The 20,066-nt window shown below is 36.7% G+C and overlaps 1 protein-coding gene across 3 annotated transcripts in view; it reads left to right on the top strand.

Annotated features, from left to right (window-relative positions):
- Window positions 1-20,066, top strand: part of ZDHHC17 (zinc finger DHHC-type palmitoyltransferase 17) — a 121,777-nt gene that overhangs the window by 51,556 nt on the left and 50,155 nt on the right. For 2 of the 3 annotated variants that reach the window (XM_064283790.1, XM_064283792.1), the window contains exons 4-7: window positions 6,344-6,421; window positions 7,019-7,163; window positions 16,407-16,471; window positions 17,294-17,456. In XM_064283790.1, coding sequence (XP_064139860.1) covers window positions 6,344-6,421; window positions 7,019-7,163; window positions 16,407-16,471; window positions 17,294-17,456 — 451 coding nt within the window. The remainder of the gene's footprint in view (window positions 1-6,343; window positions 6,422-7,018; window positions 7,164-16,406; window positions 16,472-17,293; window positions 17,457-20,066) is intronic. The other variant, XM_064283793.1, reaches the window with a different exon arrangement.

Here is a 20,066-nt window from a genome sequence, read left to right as displayed (position 1 = left end):
GTGCAAAGGCATTCGGCTGTGTGGATCATAACAAATTATGGATAATGTTTCTAAGAATGGGAATTCCAGAACACTTAATTGTGCTCATGAGGAATCTGTACATAGATCAAGAGGCAGTTGTTCAACAGAACAAGCATGGTTTAAAGTCAGGAAAGGTGTGTTTCAGGGTTGTATCCTTTTACCGTACCTATTCAGCCTGCATGCTGAGGAAATAATCTGAGAAACTGACCTATATGAAGGAGAACGGGGCATCAGGATTGGAGGAAGACTCATTAACAGCCGGTGTTATGCAGATGACACAACCTTGTTTGCTGAAAGTGAAGAAGACTTGAAGCACTTACTGATGAAGATCAAAGACTGCAACCTTCCGTGTAGAATACACCTCAACATAAAGAAAACAAAAATCCTCACAACTGGACCAGTAAGCAACATCATGATAAATTGAGAAAAGATTGAAGTTGTCAAGGATTTCATTTTATATGGATCCACAATCAACAGCCATGGAAGCAGCAGTCAGGAAATCAAAAGATGCATCACATTGGGCAAATCTGCTGCAAAAGACCTCTTTAAAGTATTGAAAAGCAATGATGTCACTTTGAGGACTAAGGTGCACCTGACCCAAGCCATGGTGTTTTCAGTCACCTCATGTGCATGTAAAAGCTGGACAATGAATAAGGAAGACTGAAGAAGAATTGACGTTTTTGAATTGTGGTATTGGTGAAGAATATTGAATATGCCACGGACTGCCAGAAGAACGAACAAATCTGTTTTGGAAGAAGTACCACTACGTCTCACATACTTTGGACATATCAAGAGGGACCAGTCCATGGAGAAGGACATCATGCTTGGTAAAGCAGGGGGGTCAGTGAAAAAGAGGAAGACCCTCAACAAGATGGATTTACACAGTAGCTGCAACCATGGGCTTAAGCATAACAACTATCGTGAGGGTGGCACAGGACTGGGCAATGTTTTGTTCTGTGTTACATAGGGTCACTATGAGCTGGAAGTGACTGCATGGTACCTTACAACAGCACCAACAGGTGCAGTACAGAAACACTATTATTTTTCATGTAAATCTAACTAACTATTAACTGCTGGCCTAGAAGAGGATTATGTTGGTTTGGGGTGAGAGCATGGGACCCACTTACATTGACTTTCATCCAGTGCTTCTGTTTTCAGCATGGCTTCTCCCTATATCTTCCTGAGGTAACAGTTGCCTCCAGTTCCTTAGCTTTTCTAGGGTTTTATAACATATTCTGGCTCGGTTCTCACTGGTGTCCTGGAGACCTTTGGGTTTTAACTGTTTGCTTTTCATCTTTGAAAAGTGTGTCGATACCTCATATGTTCATTAATGATCCCTTCTCATAGATTTATACTTTTTTATTACTTTATTGTCATTTCAGGTTTTTTTCAGGAAGTAGAGGAAATAAATTTATGTGTGTTTATATCCTCCCCATGAGACCAGATATTTTTCAAATCTTTTATGCCCTTGCTCTAGATCTTATGGGCTGCCTAAATGAACAAGTGTCGTTAGAAGCCACGTAAATTATCTTATTTCTGGTTGATTGTTAGAAGAAGAAGCAGAAGAACAACAAAAAAACATGAATTCATACATTGTGTTTTGTAATAATTTTGTTCGGATCATCTACAAAAAATCCATTGCAGCTGAGTCATTTCCGACTCATAGCAATCCTATAAGGCAGAGTAGAACTGCCGTATAGGGTTTCCAGGGAGAACCTGGTAGATTCAAACTGCCGACCTTTTGGTTAGAGCTGTAGCTCTTAACCACCACACCACTAGGGTTTCCTCAGATCATGTAATCACTGTGAAATAGGGATATCATTTTATTGAGTTGTAGTAACGTAATTATCTTGGTTGTTAAAACTTTGTTCTTTGTTTCTTATTTCATTCTCTTGGAAATAAATTCAGAGTCGATAAGTTACCTGATAGTTTACAGACTAGTAATGGTGTAATACTGACAGATCTCCCACACATACAACCCCACCTTCTTTCAAGAACCACAGTCCATTTATTATAAATGTTTAATGCATATATATTTATAATTATTGTTACCCTTCATACCTTTGTGTTATATTATGACAGCTTTCTTTTTTAATGCCTTTCGACTCCATGCTAAGTAGAGAAACTGAAAAACCGAATGTGCAGTGATTGGATATGAAGTTAGTTGTGTGGGAGTAGGAAGAGAAAGAAGACAGTAGTGTTTCTAACTGAGTTACAAGAGGTGACGAAGTGTCTAATTACCTGGGATTTTTTTAGCTCATGGTAAATATTTGGGATTCTATTTAAGTGATGTAACAACCGAATAGTTAGGTCAGAAGTGTTGTATGCTCTGATTTATTTTTTAAACAGATCACTTTGGCTGTTGTGTGGAAATGGAATTACAGAGGGATCGGAATGGCAGTAAGGAGACCAGTTAGGCTATGGTGTTAGTGTAAGTAAGAATTCTTGGATGAAAATGGTTTGAAGCAGCAGACATGCAGAGCAAGTGATTGGGCTAGAATGTTTTGGAGGTAGAGCCAGATAGCCTTTTTGATAGATTGAATGTTGGGCTGAGGGTGAGAATGTGGTGAAGAAATGAATCAGGATTTTTGATTTGAACAACTAAGTGGATCTTAGTACCACCTGTTAATCAAGAAAGAGAAAATAAGGAAAAAACAAGGTTGGAGAAAAATGAAGTTGTTGGTTTTGCTAAGCTGTTGTAACAGAGACCAAAAAATATAACAGTTTAAATAAGATAGAAATTTATATTCTCTGTGTTCAGTGCTAATAGGTGGCTCAGTCTCTCTTGGTCATTGAAGAGCCCAGGTTTCTTTCCTGCCTTTGCTTTACCATGCCCAAGGTTGTTTTCCCCTACTGCATGACCAAAATTGGCTCACTTCTTGTCTGCATTAGAGCTTGTGAGGAAGGAAAATGGGCAGAAGTGGGCACGAGTGGTTTCTTTTAAGTAAATGTTAGGGAAATTTTGTACACCACTTCTCACAATTTTTCTGGTAAGAATTTAATTATATTGCTACACTTTGATGCAATTGAGATTGGGAATTGTAGTTTCTAGATGGATGGATGCGTGCTCAACTAAGATGTTTTTGCTATGATAAGAAGGGAAAATGGATTTGGGGGATAATGATGTGGTTGGCGGTGCCCTGGTGGCATAGTGGTTAAGAACTTGGCTACTAACCAAAAGGCCAGCAGTCTGAATCTACCAGCTGCTACTTGGAAACCCTACGGGGCAATTCTGCTCTGTCCTATAGGGTCACTATGAGTCAAAATTGACTTGATGGCAATGGGTTTGGGATGTGATAGGCTGAATGATAATCCTCCAAAGTTGTCCATGTTCTAATTCCCTGTGAATATATTATGGTATATGGTAAGGGGGTATTAAGATCATAGATGCAGTTGAGGCTGCTAATCAGCTGACTTTGAGATGGGGAGATTATCCTGGGTAATCTGGGTGGGCCTAATGTAATGACAAAAAAAAAAAAAAAAAAACTAAACTAAACCCACTGTTGTTGAGTCGATTCCGACTCATAGCAACCCTGTAGGACAGAGTAGAACTGCCCCATAGAGTTTCCAAGGGGCAGCTGGTGGATTCGAACGGCCAGCCTTTTGGTTAGCAGCCGTAGCACTTAACCACCATGCCACCAGGGTTTCCATGTAATGACAAGGGTCTTGATAAGTGAAAAAGGGAGACAGGAGAGAATGTTAGGGTGATGTAATGTGAGCAGTACTGTTTGTGCCACTGCTGCCTTTGCAGATGAAGGAGGGGGATCATGAGCCAAGGAATGTGGGCAGCCTCTAGAAGCCAGAAAAGGCAAGATCTACCCTAGAGCCTCCAGAAAAGAAGGCAGCCATGTCAGTGCTTTGATTTAGATCCATTAGTGTAACATATTAACTAAATTACTGTTTAAACCATAAGAGTTATAAACGTGCAAATACCTTATGAAATATTACCCTCCCTTTAAGATTTTTTTTACAAAACCCTCAAAGATGTGTATTTTAAGGCCATTTGTATTTCAAAACCTAGGGGTTATTTTGTACCTGTATGGATATTCCTTGATAATAAATAACCTTCTTGTATTTCAAGGAGGCTTGAGTTTCAAAATAAGAATCATGTAATCTCAGAAGTTTGTAGTTTTGGTCTAGGTGTTTATAGCTAGAAAGAATAACACATAATAAAAATACACTGCTTCTTTTCCAAGAGTTTTAAGGAGCCCTGGTGGCGAAGTGTTTAAGCATTCAGCAGTTGGAATCCACCAGCCACTCCTTGGAAACCCTAGGGGGCAGTTCTGCTCTGTCCCATTGGGTGGCTATGCATCAGAACGACGGCAATGGGTTTTACCAAGAATTTACAATGTAAAGGTGATAGAGGTTATTCTTTTTTAGCATGCAGTAAAAAAGTTTCTCTGTCCTTGTGAAGAAATAGCTGTACCTTTAGAGTAATTTGGAAATCATTCATTGCCATAGCCCTAGCAAAGATTTGAAATTTGCCAGATATAAGTAAAAATGACCCTCAGGAGCAGATAAATTGACTACAGAGAAGGGAATGAAAAGTGCTTTAAAAGAATCCCAATTGATATTAAAAAAAGAGAAAAAGAAATCATATCCTATCAAAGCTGTTCTCTGGCTGAGCTGTTCTTTTTGGGTTCCAGCCTAATCATTCTCAAAAAAATAATTTCCACTATTACATAATGTCTGCAAGGTACCTTAAGAAGAAATTCAGGATCATTTAAATCTTTGTTCTCAATAGCTATTTTGTATTCTGGAAATGCTTTGTTATGCTACTTGGAGCTATTTTGTATGATAAAGTTGGGCCCTCATTGCATAATGCTTTAAAAGCACCAATTCAACAAATATTTATATAAAGCAGAAGATTTCTGACTCAAGCACATTAGTATATACTTAAGGCTGTGCACAAGAGTGGGTGCATTAGTGATCTAAAGCAGTAATCAGTAAACCAGTTTCGGAGGTCGGTAATATGTTGTTAGTTGTTAAGGTGCTATCCAGTCGGTTCCAAGTCATGGCGACCCTGTGTACAACAGAACTACACGGTGCCCGGTCCGGCACCATCCTCACAATCATTGTTATGCTTGAGCTCATTGTTGCAGCCACTGGGTCAATCCAGCTCATTGTGGGTCTTCTTCTTTTTCACTGATCCTCTACTTTACCAAGCATGCTCTCCTTTTCCAGGGACTGGTCCCTCCTGATAACAGTACTTCCAAGACAGATTTGTTTCTTTCGGCAGTCCATGGTATATTGTTTTGCAGCTTTTTCTTCTCATTTTGAGTTGTGTCACGTCAGCACATGAAGATCCCAAAAGCTTGACTCTATCCTTGTCGTTAAGGTCAACTCTATTTTGAGGAGGCAGCCCTTCTGCAGTCTTATTTTGAGTGCCTTCCAACCTGAGGGCCTCATCTTATGTTACTGTATCAGACAGTGTTCCATATTTGTAAGGTTTTCACTGGCCATTGTTTTCAGAAGTAGACTGCCAGGTCCTTCTCCTAGTCTGTCCTAGTCTGAAGCCCTGCTGAAACCTGTCCACCAGGGGTGACCCAGCTGGTGTTTGAGATAACAGTAGCAAAGCTTCCAGTATCACAAGCTACCACAGTACAACAAACTGACAAATAGTGGTCAGTAATATACATAAATGTCAAAATTAAACATCAAATTCTGTGAAATCGCTTATGTTCAAGACTCATTGCATTGGTCAAACCCAAAGGAAAGCATTATAGTAACTAGCTAGGTTCTTTCAGTTTTAGGGCATAGCAAAATGTTATGACATACACACATATTAAGCAATGAGGTTGCTAATTTTTTTAAAGCACCACAGCTTTAACAAATAATAAGGCATAATAAGAAACTTTCATTTCATTCTTTACAGTTTCTAAAATTCTTTCATATATTTTGTGTGATTTAATTTTCAGTAATTTCTTGAGAAAAGTAAAGCTTAAAAAGCTGCGTTACCCAAGGTAAACTTGGTGTGTTGCTTATTCTGCAGCTATTCTAAGATTGTATATGGCGCTGCTATCTAATCTGCATCTTTGTTGTTACCTACCTTTTCCCTTTTTTTTTTTTAAATATGATTTCTATTTGGCATTGTTGTTATTTGTAACTTAAAAGTAATTATTTTCATTTTACCTCTAGAACAAGTGAAAACAATGTATTTGATATAAAATTATGTTAAATATATCAAAAAGGATTTTTCTGTCTTCAAAGGCACTAGCCAGCATGCGGTCTAAAATGGAAAACATTTTACCTTTATTTTTCACATAATTTTTCAAAATCGAAAATGAAAGTTGTCTAAATTATTTTAAATTTTGTCTTATAGATACTATATTTCGAAAGGTGCTATAGTGGATCAACTTGGAGGCGACCTAAATTCAACTCCATTGCACTGGGCCACAAGGTTTAAATTACTTCTGGAATTTTTTTTTTTTTTTCTGGTTCTGTTTTAGTCTACAACTGAGCAAATTTTTTTTTAGTGATATGCTAAAACGAATAGAAGAATTTATACCAGTAGTTAGTATCATCGATATGCTGATATATTACTCTCCAGTGTTACCTGCATTAGAAGCAAAGTTTGTTTTCCAAAGTGACCTTTGTGAGTTAACCATGCAGATACAGATCCAGTTAGTTTTAAGATTGAGTAAAACTTTGAATTTGTAAATGTAATACTTTTGCAGCCTAAAATATATTTATAATTAAAAAGCTAGACCTCTTCATGGGACTATTGGGATCATATTGGAATAGGATTAATAACTTTTTATTACTATGTTTAAAGAAGCTATTAATATCTCCATGAAGTATCAAAAAAAATGTTATTCCAGTTAAGACTTTTTAAGAGCCATAAAATCCTAAATGTGTTTTGACATACACTTATTTTAAAATATCTTTTAAAAATATTTCTGTAATCTTTTCTATCATTATCCTAATTATAGAAACTCCAGATTGTCCTGTATGAAATAACTTTATATATCTAAGTGTTCATTCTTTTATGTTTTAGACAAGGCCATCTATCCATGGTTGTGCAACTAATGAAATATGGTGCAGATCCTTCATTAATTGATGGAGAAGGATGTAGCTGTATCCATCTGGCTGCTCAGTTTGGACATACCTCAATTGTTGCTTATCTCATTGCAAAAGGACAGGTAAAATATTGCAATTAGTGTGGATTTCAATTAGATGTTCTTCGTGGTTTAAATCCCTAATATCATTGGCGCTATATGTGGAACAACCTGGTGATATTTAAATAGTAGTTTCTGATGTCATGAAAAGAGATAAATATATAGTTAGTTTGATGTTGAGCTGTATAATGCAGTTAACATAAAAATAAGGAGGACAATCATGAATCAGATAATGATCAGGTAAGTTTTTTTTTAATTTCTGAGTGATGTTGTTGTTAGGTGCTGTCGAGTCAGTTCCGGCTCATAGTGACCCTGTGTACAATGGAACAAAACACTGCCTGGTCCTGTGCCATCCTCACAATTGTAGTTATGCTTGAGCTTATTGTTGCAGCCACTGTGTCAATCCATCTCACTGAGGGTCTCCCACTTTTTTGCTGACCCTCTACTTTACCAAGTATGATGCTCTCCAGGAACTGATCCCTCCTGATAACATGTCCAAAGTATGTGAGATGTGGTGTTGACATCCTTGCTTCTAAGGAGCATTCTGGCAGTACTTCTTCCAAGACAAATTTATTCATTCTTTTGGCAGTCCATAGCATTACATTCAGTATTCTTCGCCAACACCACAATTCAGTCCTCAAAGTGACATCTTTACTTTTTAACACTTTAAGACATGTTTTGCCAAATTTTCCCAATGCAGTGCATTGATTTCTTGACAGTTGCTTCCATGGGTATTGATTGTGGATCCAAGTAAAATGAAATCCTTAACTTGAGTCTTTCCTACGTTTATCGTGATGTTGCTCATTGGTCCAGTTGTGAGGATTTTTCTTTTCTTTATGTTGAGGTGTAATCCATACTGAAGGCTGTGGTCTTTGATCTTCATCAGTAAGTGCTTCAAGTCCTCGTCACTTTCAGCAAACAAGGTTGTGTCATCTGCATATCGCAGACTGTTAGTGAGTCTTCCACCAATCCCGATGCCCCATTCTTCTTCAAATAGTCCATTTTCTCAAATTACTTGCTCAGCATACAGATTGAATAAGTATGGTGAAAAGATACAACCCTGACACACCCTTCCTTGACTTTAAACCATGCAGTATCTCCTTGTTCTGTTTGAACAATTGCCTATTGATCTATGTACAGATTCCTCGTGAGCACAAGTAAATGTTCTAGAATTCTCATTCTTCGTAATGTGCTTCGTGGATTATCGCTTAGGAAAAGAGGCATAGACTGATTAATTGCTTCAGGGGAAAGTTTCTTACCTATTAGTGTGTTAACCAACCATTTATTATATCTCACAGTTCTTTTGGTTGATTGGGTTGAGTTGGGTGGTTCTTCTCCATTTGATGTTGCGGAACTACAATCATTAATACTCAACTGGGCTGAAAGATGACTCACTCCCAAATTTGGTGCCTTGGTATAAATGGCTAGGCAGTTGGCTTCAGCTGGGATGCTGAGATGGCTAGGCCTCTCTCTTTCTATTCTTTTCTCCATACAGTCTCAGAGCTTCTCTTTCACTGTACCTTATCCCATGTTCTCTATAGTAGTGAAAACAGATTTCTTACATGGCAGCTCAGAGCTCCCAAAAGAGCAAAAGCAGAAGCCATTCTTTTTATTTTTTATTGTGCTTTAAGTGAAAGTTTACAAATCAAGTTAGTCTCTCACACGAAAACTTATATACACCCTGCTACATAATCCCAATTGGTCTCCCCCTACTGAGACAGCCCACTCCCTTCCTCCACGCTCTCTTTTCCTGTCCATTTCGCCAGCTTCTAACCCCCTCTACTCTCTCATCTCCCCTCCAGGCAGGAGATGCCAACATAGTCTGAAGTGTCCACCTGATCCGAGAAGCTCACTCCTCACCAGCATCCCTCTCCAATCCGTTGTCCAGTCCTATCCCTGTCTGGTTGGCTTTGGGAATGGTTCCTGTCCTGGGCCAACAGAAGGTCTCAGTCAGACTGTTAAGTCTGGTCTTTTTACAAGGATTTGGAGTCTGCTTCCCACTGCTCTTGTGCTCCCTCAGGGGCTCTCTGTTGTGTTCCCTGTCAGGGCAGTCATCGGTTGTAGCCAGGCACCATTTAGTTCTTCTGGTCTCAGGCTCATGTAGTCTCTGGTTTATGTGGCCCTTTCTGTCTCTCGGGCTCGTAATTACCTTGTGTCTTTGGTATTCTTCATTCTCCTTTGCTCCAGGTGGTTGAGACCAATTGATGCATCTTAGATGGCTGCTTGCTAGCATTTAAGACCCCAGACGCCACTCTCCAAAGTGGGATGCAGAATGTTTTCTTAATAGATTTATTACGCCAATTGACTTAGATGTCCCCTGAAACCATGGTCCCCAAACCCCCATGCCTGCTATGCCGGCCTTTGAAGCATTCAGTTTATTCAGGAAACTTCTTTGCTTTTGGTTTAGTCAAGTTGTGCTGACTTCACCTGTATTGTGTGTTTTCTTTCCTGTCACCTAAAGCAATTCTTATCTACTATCTAATTAGTGAATACCCTCTTCCATCCTCCCTCCCTCCCCCCTCTTGTAACCATCAAAGAATATTTTCTTCTCTGTTTAAACTATTTTTCAAGTTCTTATAATAGTGATCTTATACAATATTTGTCCTTTTGCAGCTGACTAATTTCACTCAGCATAATGCCTTCCAGATTCCCTTATCTTATGAAATGATTCACAGCTTCATCACTGTTTTTATTGATGTGCAGTATTCTATTGTGTGAATATACTATGATTTATTTATCCATTGATGGGCATTTTGGTTGCCTCCATCTTTTTGCTATTGTAAACAGTGCTGCAGTGAACATGGGTGTGCATATATTTGTTTGTGTAAAGGCTCCTATTTCTCTAGGGTATATTCCAAGGAGTGGGATTGCTGGGTCGTATGGTAGTTCTATTTCTAGCTTTTTAAGGAAGCACCAAATCAATTTCCTAAGTGGTTGTATCATTTTACATTCCCACCAGCAGTGTGTAAGTGTTCCAGTCTCTCCACAGCCTCTCCAACATTTATTATTTTGTGTTTTTTATATTAATGCTATTATGCCTTTTTAAATCTCAGGTCTTGAACTGGCATAGCAATATTTCTGCCCCCATTCTATCAGCTAAAGCAAATAACAGGGACAAGCCATATTCAGTGTGGAAAGGGACAACACAAGGGTATGAATGCCAGGAAGCAGGTTCATTTGGGGCTGTCTTTGGAGACCAAGTACTTCAGGGAATTATCCTTGTCCTGCTCTGGTTTCTTCCAGATTGGAGTCAGCAAACCATGGCCTAAAGGCCAACTCCAGCTTTGTGTTTATAAATAAAGTTTTATTGGAACACAGCATGCCAGTTTGTTCATACATTATCTGTGGCTGCTTTTATGTTACAGCAGGAGAGTTGAGTAGTTGTAGCAGAGGCCATATGGCCCATCCAACCTAAAATACTTATTTTCTGGCTGCAGTGTGTTGTATTCACAAGTTCTTAGTGAAGACCATTTGGAGCAGAGCACATACCAGACATTGTTCTAATGGTGTGGTCAATAGATATTTATTACTCACAGAATAAACAGGACAGGAATGAGTAGAACAGCATACACCATCATCAGCCAAAGTTACCTGAAATTAGGCTCCCATCCCAGTGTACTGTTAGATCCCATCCAAGCATGCCCCACTTTGCATATTGGGAGGAGAACGCCGAAGTGCCTCTCTCTCAGGGCTAAATGCTAACAGGATAGCCATTTGTATGTGCCAAATAACATGTACAGAGAACAACAGGGGAAAGGAGTGATAGAAGGTAAAATGGGGTAATAACAGTGGAAGGCCTCCTACAGGCAGTGGACATCATTTATTGTCCCTGTTTAGGTGGGTGACCAACTCCTGATGATTATTCTAGATTTTACTGGCATCAGAAGCAGTTCTTCCTTTTTCACCCCACTAAGATAGTTCAACAGAGTTCTGGGTTTCTTTGTAGGGCAATCATCTCCCCCTAAGACATACTTTGCTTTGTGCCTATTAGTAGGTATTATGTCCATTAGCAGCTAGGAAGACAGTAAGAGATTATAGTATGCTGGTGTACTCAGCCTTGGCCTTTATGAAAAAAGTTTGTAGACCCTTCTTTTATTAGAGTATTTAAACTTCAGTAGGGACTAATTTACAACAGAGGGGGCCTGGTGCAGGAGTGGGTAAAAAGCCTTTCCTAAAGGCTTGATATAATTAAACATTGAAGTCATCTGGGCCTGAAGTTTTTTTTGTGCGAACATTCTTGATAATGAATTTAATTTCCTTAATACTGTATTTTTATGCAAATAATGTGTACCTTCTATGTTTGTTTGCCAGCCATGCCCTCCCCTCACAAGGTATTTTCATAAATGCAGCTATGTAAATTTGTTTTACATGTCGTTTTAAAAAAAATTAGCATAGTGCACTTACAAATATGCCTCACAGGGAGGAGGGTGAGGTTGGCAAACAAAATAGAAGACACTTGTTAATTGCGTAAAAATACGGCGCTGACATTCACGTTCTCTATTTCTTCCGTCACTCCTGTTAATTTGTATTTTTTAAAGAATTTTTTTAAATTGTAGAATTTTACTGGTGTAACTTAAAAAAAAAAAATCCGTTATTATTCTTTTATATCTATAGGATCTGCATGGATCATCTCTCTTTTATTCCTGATATTTTTGATTTGTGTTTTCTCTCTCTTTTACTTTATCAGTTTTGCTAGGGGCTTTTTAAAAATTTGTCAAGTTTTATATTTCATTGATTTCTGCACGTATTATTTCCTTTTTTTCTACATACCTTTAGTTTAATTTGATCTTTTTTTCTAGTTTCTTAAGGTAAAATGTCCTAGTAGAGGTGTAGTTTTGATGAATGGTTTGTTCAGTATATTGGCTTTAAGAGAAGGAATGTGTGAAGTAAGAAGCAGGCTAAAGGTAGCTCCTTCATGAGACTATAGCTTAAATAGATATGGGTACCTTATTGTAAGAAATGTTTAAAACTTCTAACTGTGATAAGGAATGGCTGAACTTTGATCATTGTTTGGTTTTATTTTGTGACGTCAAATTAGATGAAGCAACAGATGGTACTGTAACATATGATAGTGTCTCCAGTGGCCTTCTGCATTACAGATATAAATTTATAATACACAGTCACTTTTCTTTCAGTTTTTAACTGAGAAAGAAAGTCTGTATTTTTGAGTCTTTGTGGTCTTTTTGTTAACGTACTGATTTTGGAGTTGGGATAATTTCAGTAGTCTTTTTAAGTCTGGCATAGGCTATGAAATTCTCAAAGACCAGGGGTTTCTACCTGTCTCAGTGCCCTTTATATAAAAATTGCATGATGGTAATGAGGACAAGTGTGTGAATACAATAGTTGTCTTTTCCATGAGTAAGTTTTTTTGTCTGCTTACCAAAGTAGCACATGAAATATTATGTTCAAACCTATTAGAAGGGTATGATATAGAAAATAAAATCCTACCTCTTCCCCGACTCCCCAATATAACTTCCTCTAACAGTTTAGTATACATTTTTCTAGATTTTTAAAAATATGTTGTAAAAGACACTTCTCTGTTGTACTTTACGTTATACTTTGAATTGGGTTCAGAGTCCTTCTCTGGTCTGCAGAGCACTGTGTGGTCCAGTCACTGGATACCTCTCAAGCTCATCTTCTGTCATATCCCCATCACTCGTTCTGCTTTAAACACTATGATCTTGCAGTTTCTTGAGCAAGTCAGATATGCCATCACCTCTGAGCCTTTGTGCTCCCTATTTCTTCTGTTTGGAATATTCTTTCATCAGATAGTTGCACAGCACTGTCTATTATTTCAGTCAGATCTCTGCTCAAATCCCCGGTGGCCCAGTGCTTAAGAACTCAGTAGCTAACCAAAAGGTCAGCAGTTCGAGTCTACCAGCTGCTCCTTGGAAACTCTGTGGAGGGGTTCTCTTCTGCCCTGTAGGGTTGCTATGAGTCAGAATCAACTCAATGGCAGTAGATTTGGTTTTGGATTTTTTTAATAACCATTTATGGAGCCCTTTTTTTTTATTGGCATAGTGGTTAAGCGCTCGGCTGCTAACCAAAAGGTTGGCAGTTCAAATCCACCAGCCACTCTTTGGAAACCATATGGGGTAGTTCTACTCCATCTTATAGGGTCGCTATGAGTCAGAGCTGACTCGATGGTATTGGGTTTGGTTTTCTGGTATACCAATTATAAGGAATAATAAAATTAGTATATTTTTATTTTCTCATCTTTCCTGTCTTTTACTGTGTGACTTTTAGTCAATAGTATTATCTTTCTTAGTGTTAACTTTGTTCTGTTAAGTAGGACTGTATTTCTATTACTTGATTTCTCAGCTTTGAGTAATATCCTTTGGCTAATAGCTGTTACAGATGAGGCACTCTCCATACTTCCTTTCAAGCTTTCTTTTCCCATTTCTTTACAATTATTGTTAGTTGTATTAGTTTTACATTGTTAGGGTGTATAACCAAAGGAGCCCTGGTGGCGTAGTGGTTAAGTTCTCAGCTGCTAACTGAAAGATCGGTAGTTTGAACCCACCAGCTGCTCCGTGGGAGAAAGATATGGCAGTCTACTTCCATAAAAGATTACAGCTTTGGAATCTATGGGCAGTTCTACTCTGTCCTGTTGGGTCACTATGAGTTGGAATTGACTTGACAGCAGTGGGCGTGGTTTTGGTTAGGGCATATAACATTTCTACTCAGTTGTGTAATTCTGTTCTTCACAATTGTTTTATTTATACTGTTAAATATATTCAGTGCTCACTACCTGTTCTTTTGGATGATTTTCGGGGGAATAAAGGGAAAATGCTAAATTATAGAACCCTGTTGATCATGGAAAGAGCCCTGGTGGTACAGTAGTTAAGCACTTGGCTGGTAACCGAAATTTGGTGGTTCAAATGCATCAGCCCTCTGCAGGAGAGAGATGTGGCAGTCTGCTTCTGTAAATATTATAGCCTTAGAAACCCTATAGGGCAGTTCTACTCTGTCGTATAGGGTCACTATGAGTTAGAATCGATTCAATGGCAGTGGGTTTGGGTTTAGTTGATCATGGAATTCTCATAAACTTTCAATCTGAGCTTGCTAATTCTTCCTAATAGAGAATACCTATACCTCCAGGCTGAACTCGGAAAAGCAGTACCAAGTTTTAAACCCTGACTCAAAAGATAGAAAAAATTGACTTTTATTTTTCTTTTAGTATTCTAGCAATATGGCTTAATTTTATATTTTTCATTTTTTATTGAATATTTAAAATATTTCTTAAAAAGGATATGAAAAACTCACAACTATGAAGAAGGAAGAAGAAACTTAAATAGTTTGCTTTAATTAGACTTCAAATTTGGTTTTGAGTTTTTTTGAAATCAGGACAGTGAAGGAAGTAAAATTAATTCACAGTACTTAGCTCTCATATAGAGACAAGAAAGCTTGTCTTTTAAGTCACATGATTATTTTAGAAAATGTCGATGTGCATATTGGAAATATTGAGTGAGGTTACAGAAAATGTTCCCAACAACATATTAAAGTCCAAAAATGGATTTTTAATGGATAAGGCATAACATTCAGTTATGTTCAGTATAGCTCAGTTTAGCTTCTCAGTATTCATTGTGAGGAGCTAAAACTAATATGCAAGGATGTGTGTGCTAGTTCTCTAATGTGATTCTCAACTTTTTTTTCTGTCTCAATATATTTGGGTAATGCTCATATTTGGGACATATTCCCATCAGAAATAGTGCTCACAAAGAACTACTGCAGAGATACGCAGTGTTTTATAGTATACTTACTGTAATTCTGTCCTTTTCTCTCCACTCATTAGACAACACGAGCTGAATTAGAACTGCTGATTTAATATTACCCAGGAATAAGAGGTGTGGAAGGGAAGAATATTTATTAAATGTCTGTTATGTTCCAGGCTGTGCACTAGGTGCTTTACACACATTCTATTTTATTATCAGGGTATTATGAAGCTATTATTTATGTTTTTAGATGAGGAAGCTGAGCCTCAGAGAGGTAATGCAGTTTTGCTTCAGTGTCATAGCTGTTAAAGAAGGGAGCTGGGAATTCAAAACCATGTTAGCCTTATTCCAAAGCCTATGCCTTTCCCAAGCCTCTGTTTTAAGAGTCTTTTTCATTTAACAAATGGTTTTTGATCTGTTCTCCTGGGCACTGAGAATATAAAAATGAATTAACATAACGTCTATCTTTGAAGAACTCCTAGTTAATGAGACAGATGCCCCAGGCATAGTGTATAGTCAGTGGAGGTTGGAATGGGTTAGGAGAGAGAAGTTCGGGGAAATGAAACTGATAGAACCCCTGGTACATCAGAATGTCTTGAAAGGAGATTTAGATAACTAGGGAAAAATTTTGGGTTGAATAGGTGGTAGTTCTAATTTGCTAAAAAACTGAGCCACAGAGAGAAAAAAAGTTTCAGAGAAAGCAAAAGGTTAGGAAGGAGAGGAAAAGTCATGGTTTACTACATGGTTTGACTGAGAATCATATTCCTACATATTAATATAAATATCAAATATTTAAATTATCAGAATTATAATAGATCTCTTGAGAGGAAGAGAGAAAGGTGCACATTTGCGATGAGGCAGGGAGAGGACAGAGAAATTCTCATCTTTTTCTAGATAATTTCTGAAACTGAAAAGCAAGAAGTAGCAATATAGGCATCTTATTTAGAGACATGGAAGTAAATACCAAAATAATGTGTTAAAAAAAAAAAAGTGAAGATGATTCTGTCTGAGCATGGGCAAATGGTGGTGAGTAAGGCAGAGTACTGTTTCTTCACCCCAAAGTTTGCAGAATGATTTGGCTCTTAAAAATGTGCAGGTATAAAAAAGAATGACCTTTTTTTGAGTTTACTGAAAAGACAGGCCTTTCTCTTTGTTTTGAAATGCCTGGAAATAAAGAGAGTTTTGTTATTTCCCTTTTATCATGAATTAGTATAAACAAGTTTTTTAGTGATTTTAATGACTCAGCCTACCTATCCTTTATAGCTTAAAGATCAAAATAGGTCAGGATCTTAAGTGCAAATCATTGAAAGACGAATGAAAACATCTTAAAAGGAAAACTATAAAAGCATAATGTATGTAAATCAATTAAAATATTTAGTGATAAACAGCTTAATTAAAAGTTACGAAGGAAAATGTTTAATAAGTCAGCCTAGATTGAGTAGTATTATATTGGCCTGCCTATGATGTATAAAATTAGATTTATTTTTCGAAGTAAATTTGATAGGAACTTACAAATTTTAATTGTCTGACTTTTTTCTTTTTACTCCAACAGGATGTAGATATGATGGATCAGAATGGAATGACACCCTTAATGTGGGCAGCTTATAGAACACATAGGTATGTAACCATTATAAAATGCCTATCCACATCATTTTCACCATAAATGGAAAGCAAGTGATGTTACACTAACATTTACAGATTTTATTATGAATATTTAGTATATAACATAAATCACTGTGTTGGTGTCCCCGTGCTTTGGTAATTTCAGTTTCCCCAATCTGTTCCTCTTATAACAATTTCTAAAAATGGTAGAAAAGGTTATCTTTTTAAAAAAATCATCTTTTCATATGATTTGCATATTGGAAAATTTATATTAATCAGTAAGTTGTCTCAAATCATTTTTGGAACAAGCTAGATTTAAATTAAAATTTTAAGATTATTTAGTTGTATAGGGATTACCATATTTTTATGCAGATAATGCATGCCTTCTACATTTGTTTGCTAGCCGCACCCTCCCCCTGCAAGGTGTTTTCAGAAATGCACTATACTGATATTTTTTTACAGCAGCGTGTAAAAACAAATAGGCATAGCAGTGCTTACGAAAATATCTTGTGGGGAAGGGCGTGGTTGGCAAACAAACAGACGGTGTGCATTATTTGTGTAAAAATACGATAATGACATTGATTCCTAGATCAAAAATAGAAAATGTCAGCACCAAGTATGCTGTCCCTTGGAATTATATTACCTTATATGATGTTGCACATACTTAATACTTCATCTTAGGATATTGTCTCCTTATTGATTGTAATGTTGAGTAGGTCAGAATAGAAGTGTCCCAAGATGGAATGTGAGTATAGCCGCAGTCAGTTTAGTATCTGTAATGATTTCTATAATTGAAATTAGGGTTGTTGTTGTTGTTTTTTTTTTTCCCCTTTTCAGTGTGGATCCAACTAGATTGCTTTTAACATTCAATGTTTCAGTTAACCTTGGTGACAAGTATCACAAAAATACTGCTCTGCATTGGGCAGTGCTAGCAGGGAATACCACAGTCATTAGTCTTCTTCTGGAAGCTGGAGCTAATGTGGATGCCCAGAATATCAAGGTAAAAATATTCTCTATTGATATTGGGAAATGTGGTTACTAAGATACAGATTCCTCATTAAAACGTAGATGTTTCATAAACTTTCAGAGTTGGCAGAAATTTCTGATTTAAGTTCAACCGTTTGCTCCCATGCAAGAATTTGTTTTAAAAGACTAGATTTATCCTTCTATCTTGCAGTGTTGAAGTAGTTTTCAGATTTTGGTGATCTTTTTGATAGTGAATTCTCATTGATTTTTAACATAATAAATTTCAGTAATTTTTTGACTTAGTCATTCTATTGCCTTACTTTTGTTAAAGGCCAAGATCTTTAAATTTGATAAACACCTTTATGATTTTATAGACGAAATCCTCTCCCCTAAATGTTGGACTAATCCAGGAAGAGTATACAGAATTATCTAAGAGCAAAGCACAATTAATGTTTACATTCTGAGCATTTAGAAATTTGTATAGACAAGTACATTCAAGAAAATTCTATTAGTAGTCTCAAATTTTTGTTAACTATTCTCATTTTTAAAGCTTCAGGATATACCATGTCTCTCAGCAACAGTTTTAAAGCATCTTTTTTGTGAAATGACAAACTTTTCAATATCTTTTTATAATGTGCATTCATAAAATAACTTTGTGCCCATTGAAAAACATTTTTTAATCTTGGCTATAATCCATAATATTTTCTGAGTCATGTTTCTTAAATTTCTAAGGGATGTGTGCTAACTTAATAAAGGGGGTTCAAGCCACAAACTCGTCTGAAATGGCCAATCAAAAAGTAGGCTATCACCTGCTGGATCAGGGCATCTCTTATGTTTCAATGAGTATTCTTTCTCTGTTTGGTTATTTTAAAAAGAAAAGATTAAACTACTAGAATAGGTTAGACTAGTTATATGGAGGATAATTTATTCAAAATCAATTTTTAGAAATGAATCTAATTTTAAATATTTAAAAGTAAATATCTAATATTAGGAACTTTAAGAAATTGATAAAACCTCGTTTTTCTCTCTTTTTTCTTTAAATCATCTTGTTCTTAAGCAGAGTGATTAGAATATTTGCCAGTAAACATGGGGAAAGAGGAAAGTTGCATACCCATAGTGCCTGACATGTTATGGGCACTAAATAAGTATTTGTTGATGGTATGAAAATTTGCATAGTTTGAACTTTACGTAAAGCTAATTTAATTTCCATGACTGCTAGTATACCTCTCTGCCACTTCAGAAATTGTAGAGAAAATATTTTGCTTTTCCAAGTGTTTTTAAATGAGATGCTTTGAAAAGTTCATAATATTGGAATTAGTAAATTAGGCTAATCCCAAGAGCCTAACACATAAGAAAGGGAAAATTTGACTAAAACTGAGCAATATCCCCATAAGAAAAAATTTGTGGGGTTACACCGTGATTACCTGAACTGCTTTTGAGTGTTACTTTCCTTCTGTTTGTTACCAGAGAGCCATTCTTAAAGTAATCATGCTCCAGGAATACACTGCAAGATATTTAGTGTTATGTTATTGAAGGAAAAAAAAAAAAATTTTTTTTTTTTTTAAATTGAAAAAATAGAACCAGTTTCACTGTGGCAAATAGTGAGTCTCAGTAGATTTTCTGCCAAGAACCGTAATCAGTATATTGGAATGACAATAAAACCAAGGAATTAGGACAAGGTGTCTACAGAGTTTTGGAATTTGAAACTAGTAGTGTAGCTATTTAGAGTTTTTAAAAACACCTTTTTATATCCATATGGAACCTTAAATATGTCAAAAAACTTGTTTTTTAAGTATTTGGTGTGTGGTTTGTAAATTAAGATCTTTTCAAATAAATAGTGAAGATTTGCATTCCCCACTAGCCATTGCATAAGCTTTTAATTAGTTTTAGTAGACAAAATAATCTATAATGAATTCAACAGAAAGGTAAGAGTTTAGAGAAGAGATGCTTGAAATGACTTAATGGTTTTGAACCTTGTATTATTAATGTTTTGTAGCTTTAGGTACAAAAGAAAAAAAAAATTTTTTTTTTTTTAAAGATAGGGTAAATTGGAACGTAGCTTCCTCAATAACTAGTATAGTTCATTTTCTGTACACCAGCCAGAGTCTATAAGAGTGTCAGATAACCAAGCTTATTATTTTGCCTTTGAAACTTTTATTTAATTTCATGTTTGTTATTTTTTTTTCTGGTCACATTCTTTTTATTAATGTTGTCGTTTTATCTGTTTACTTCCTCAAGTTGACACGTATGCTCATGGTTGGCTATTGACAAACATTATTTTAATTCCTTAGTAGCTTCTGGAATGACTTTCTAACCTTATTTCAAAAGAAAATAAAGTCTAAGGAGTTGCTTCAATTGCTTAGGGAACACTTGTACTTTGGGGAGTGGGGGATTATCTTTTCATCCATCCAAAAACTTGTTGTCAAGTTGATTCTGACTCATAGTGACCCTATAGGACAGAGTACAGTTGCCCAGTAGGATTTCCAAGGCTGTGAACCTTTACGGAAACAGACTGCCACATCTTTGTTCTATGGAGCGGCCGATGGGTTTGAACTGCCGACCTTTCAGTTAGTAGCTAAGCGCTTTAACTGCTGCACCACCAGGGCTGTTCTTTTCGTACTGGGAAAGAAGTAGATTTTTTTGT

This window comes from Loxodonta africana, chromosome 4, assembly GCF_030014295.1.
Source record: "Loxodonta africana isolate mLoxAfr1 chromosome 4, mLoxAfr1.hap2, whole genome shotgun sequence".
NCBI lineage: Eukaryota > Metazoa > Chordata > Mammalia > Proboscidea > Elephantidae > Loxodonta > Loxodonta africana.
Note: the sequence above shows the minus strand (reverse complement) of the source record. Positions and strands in the feature narration are given on the sequence as shown.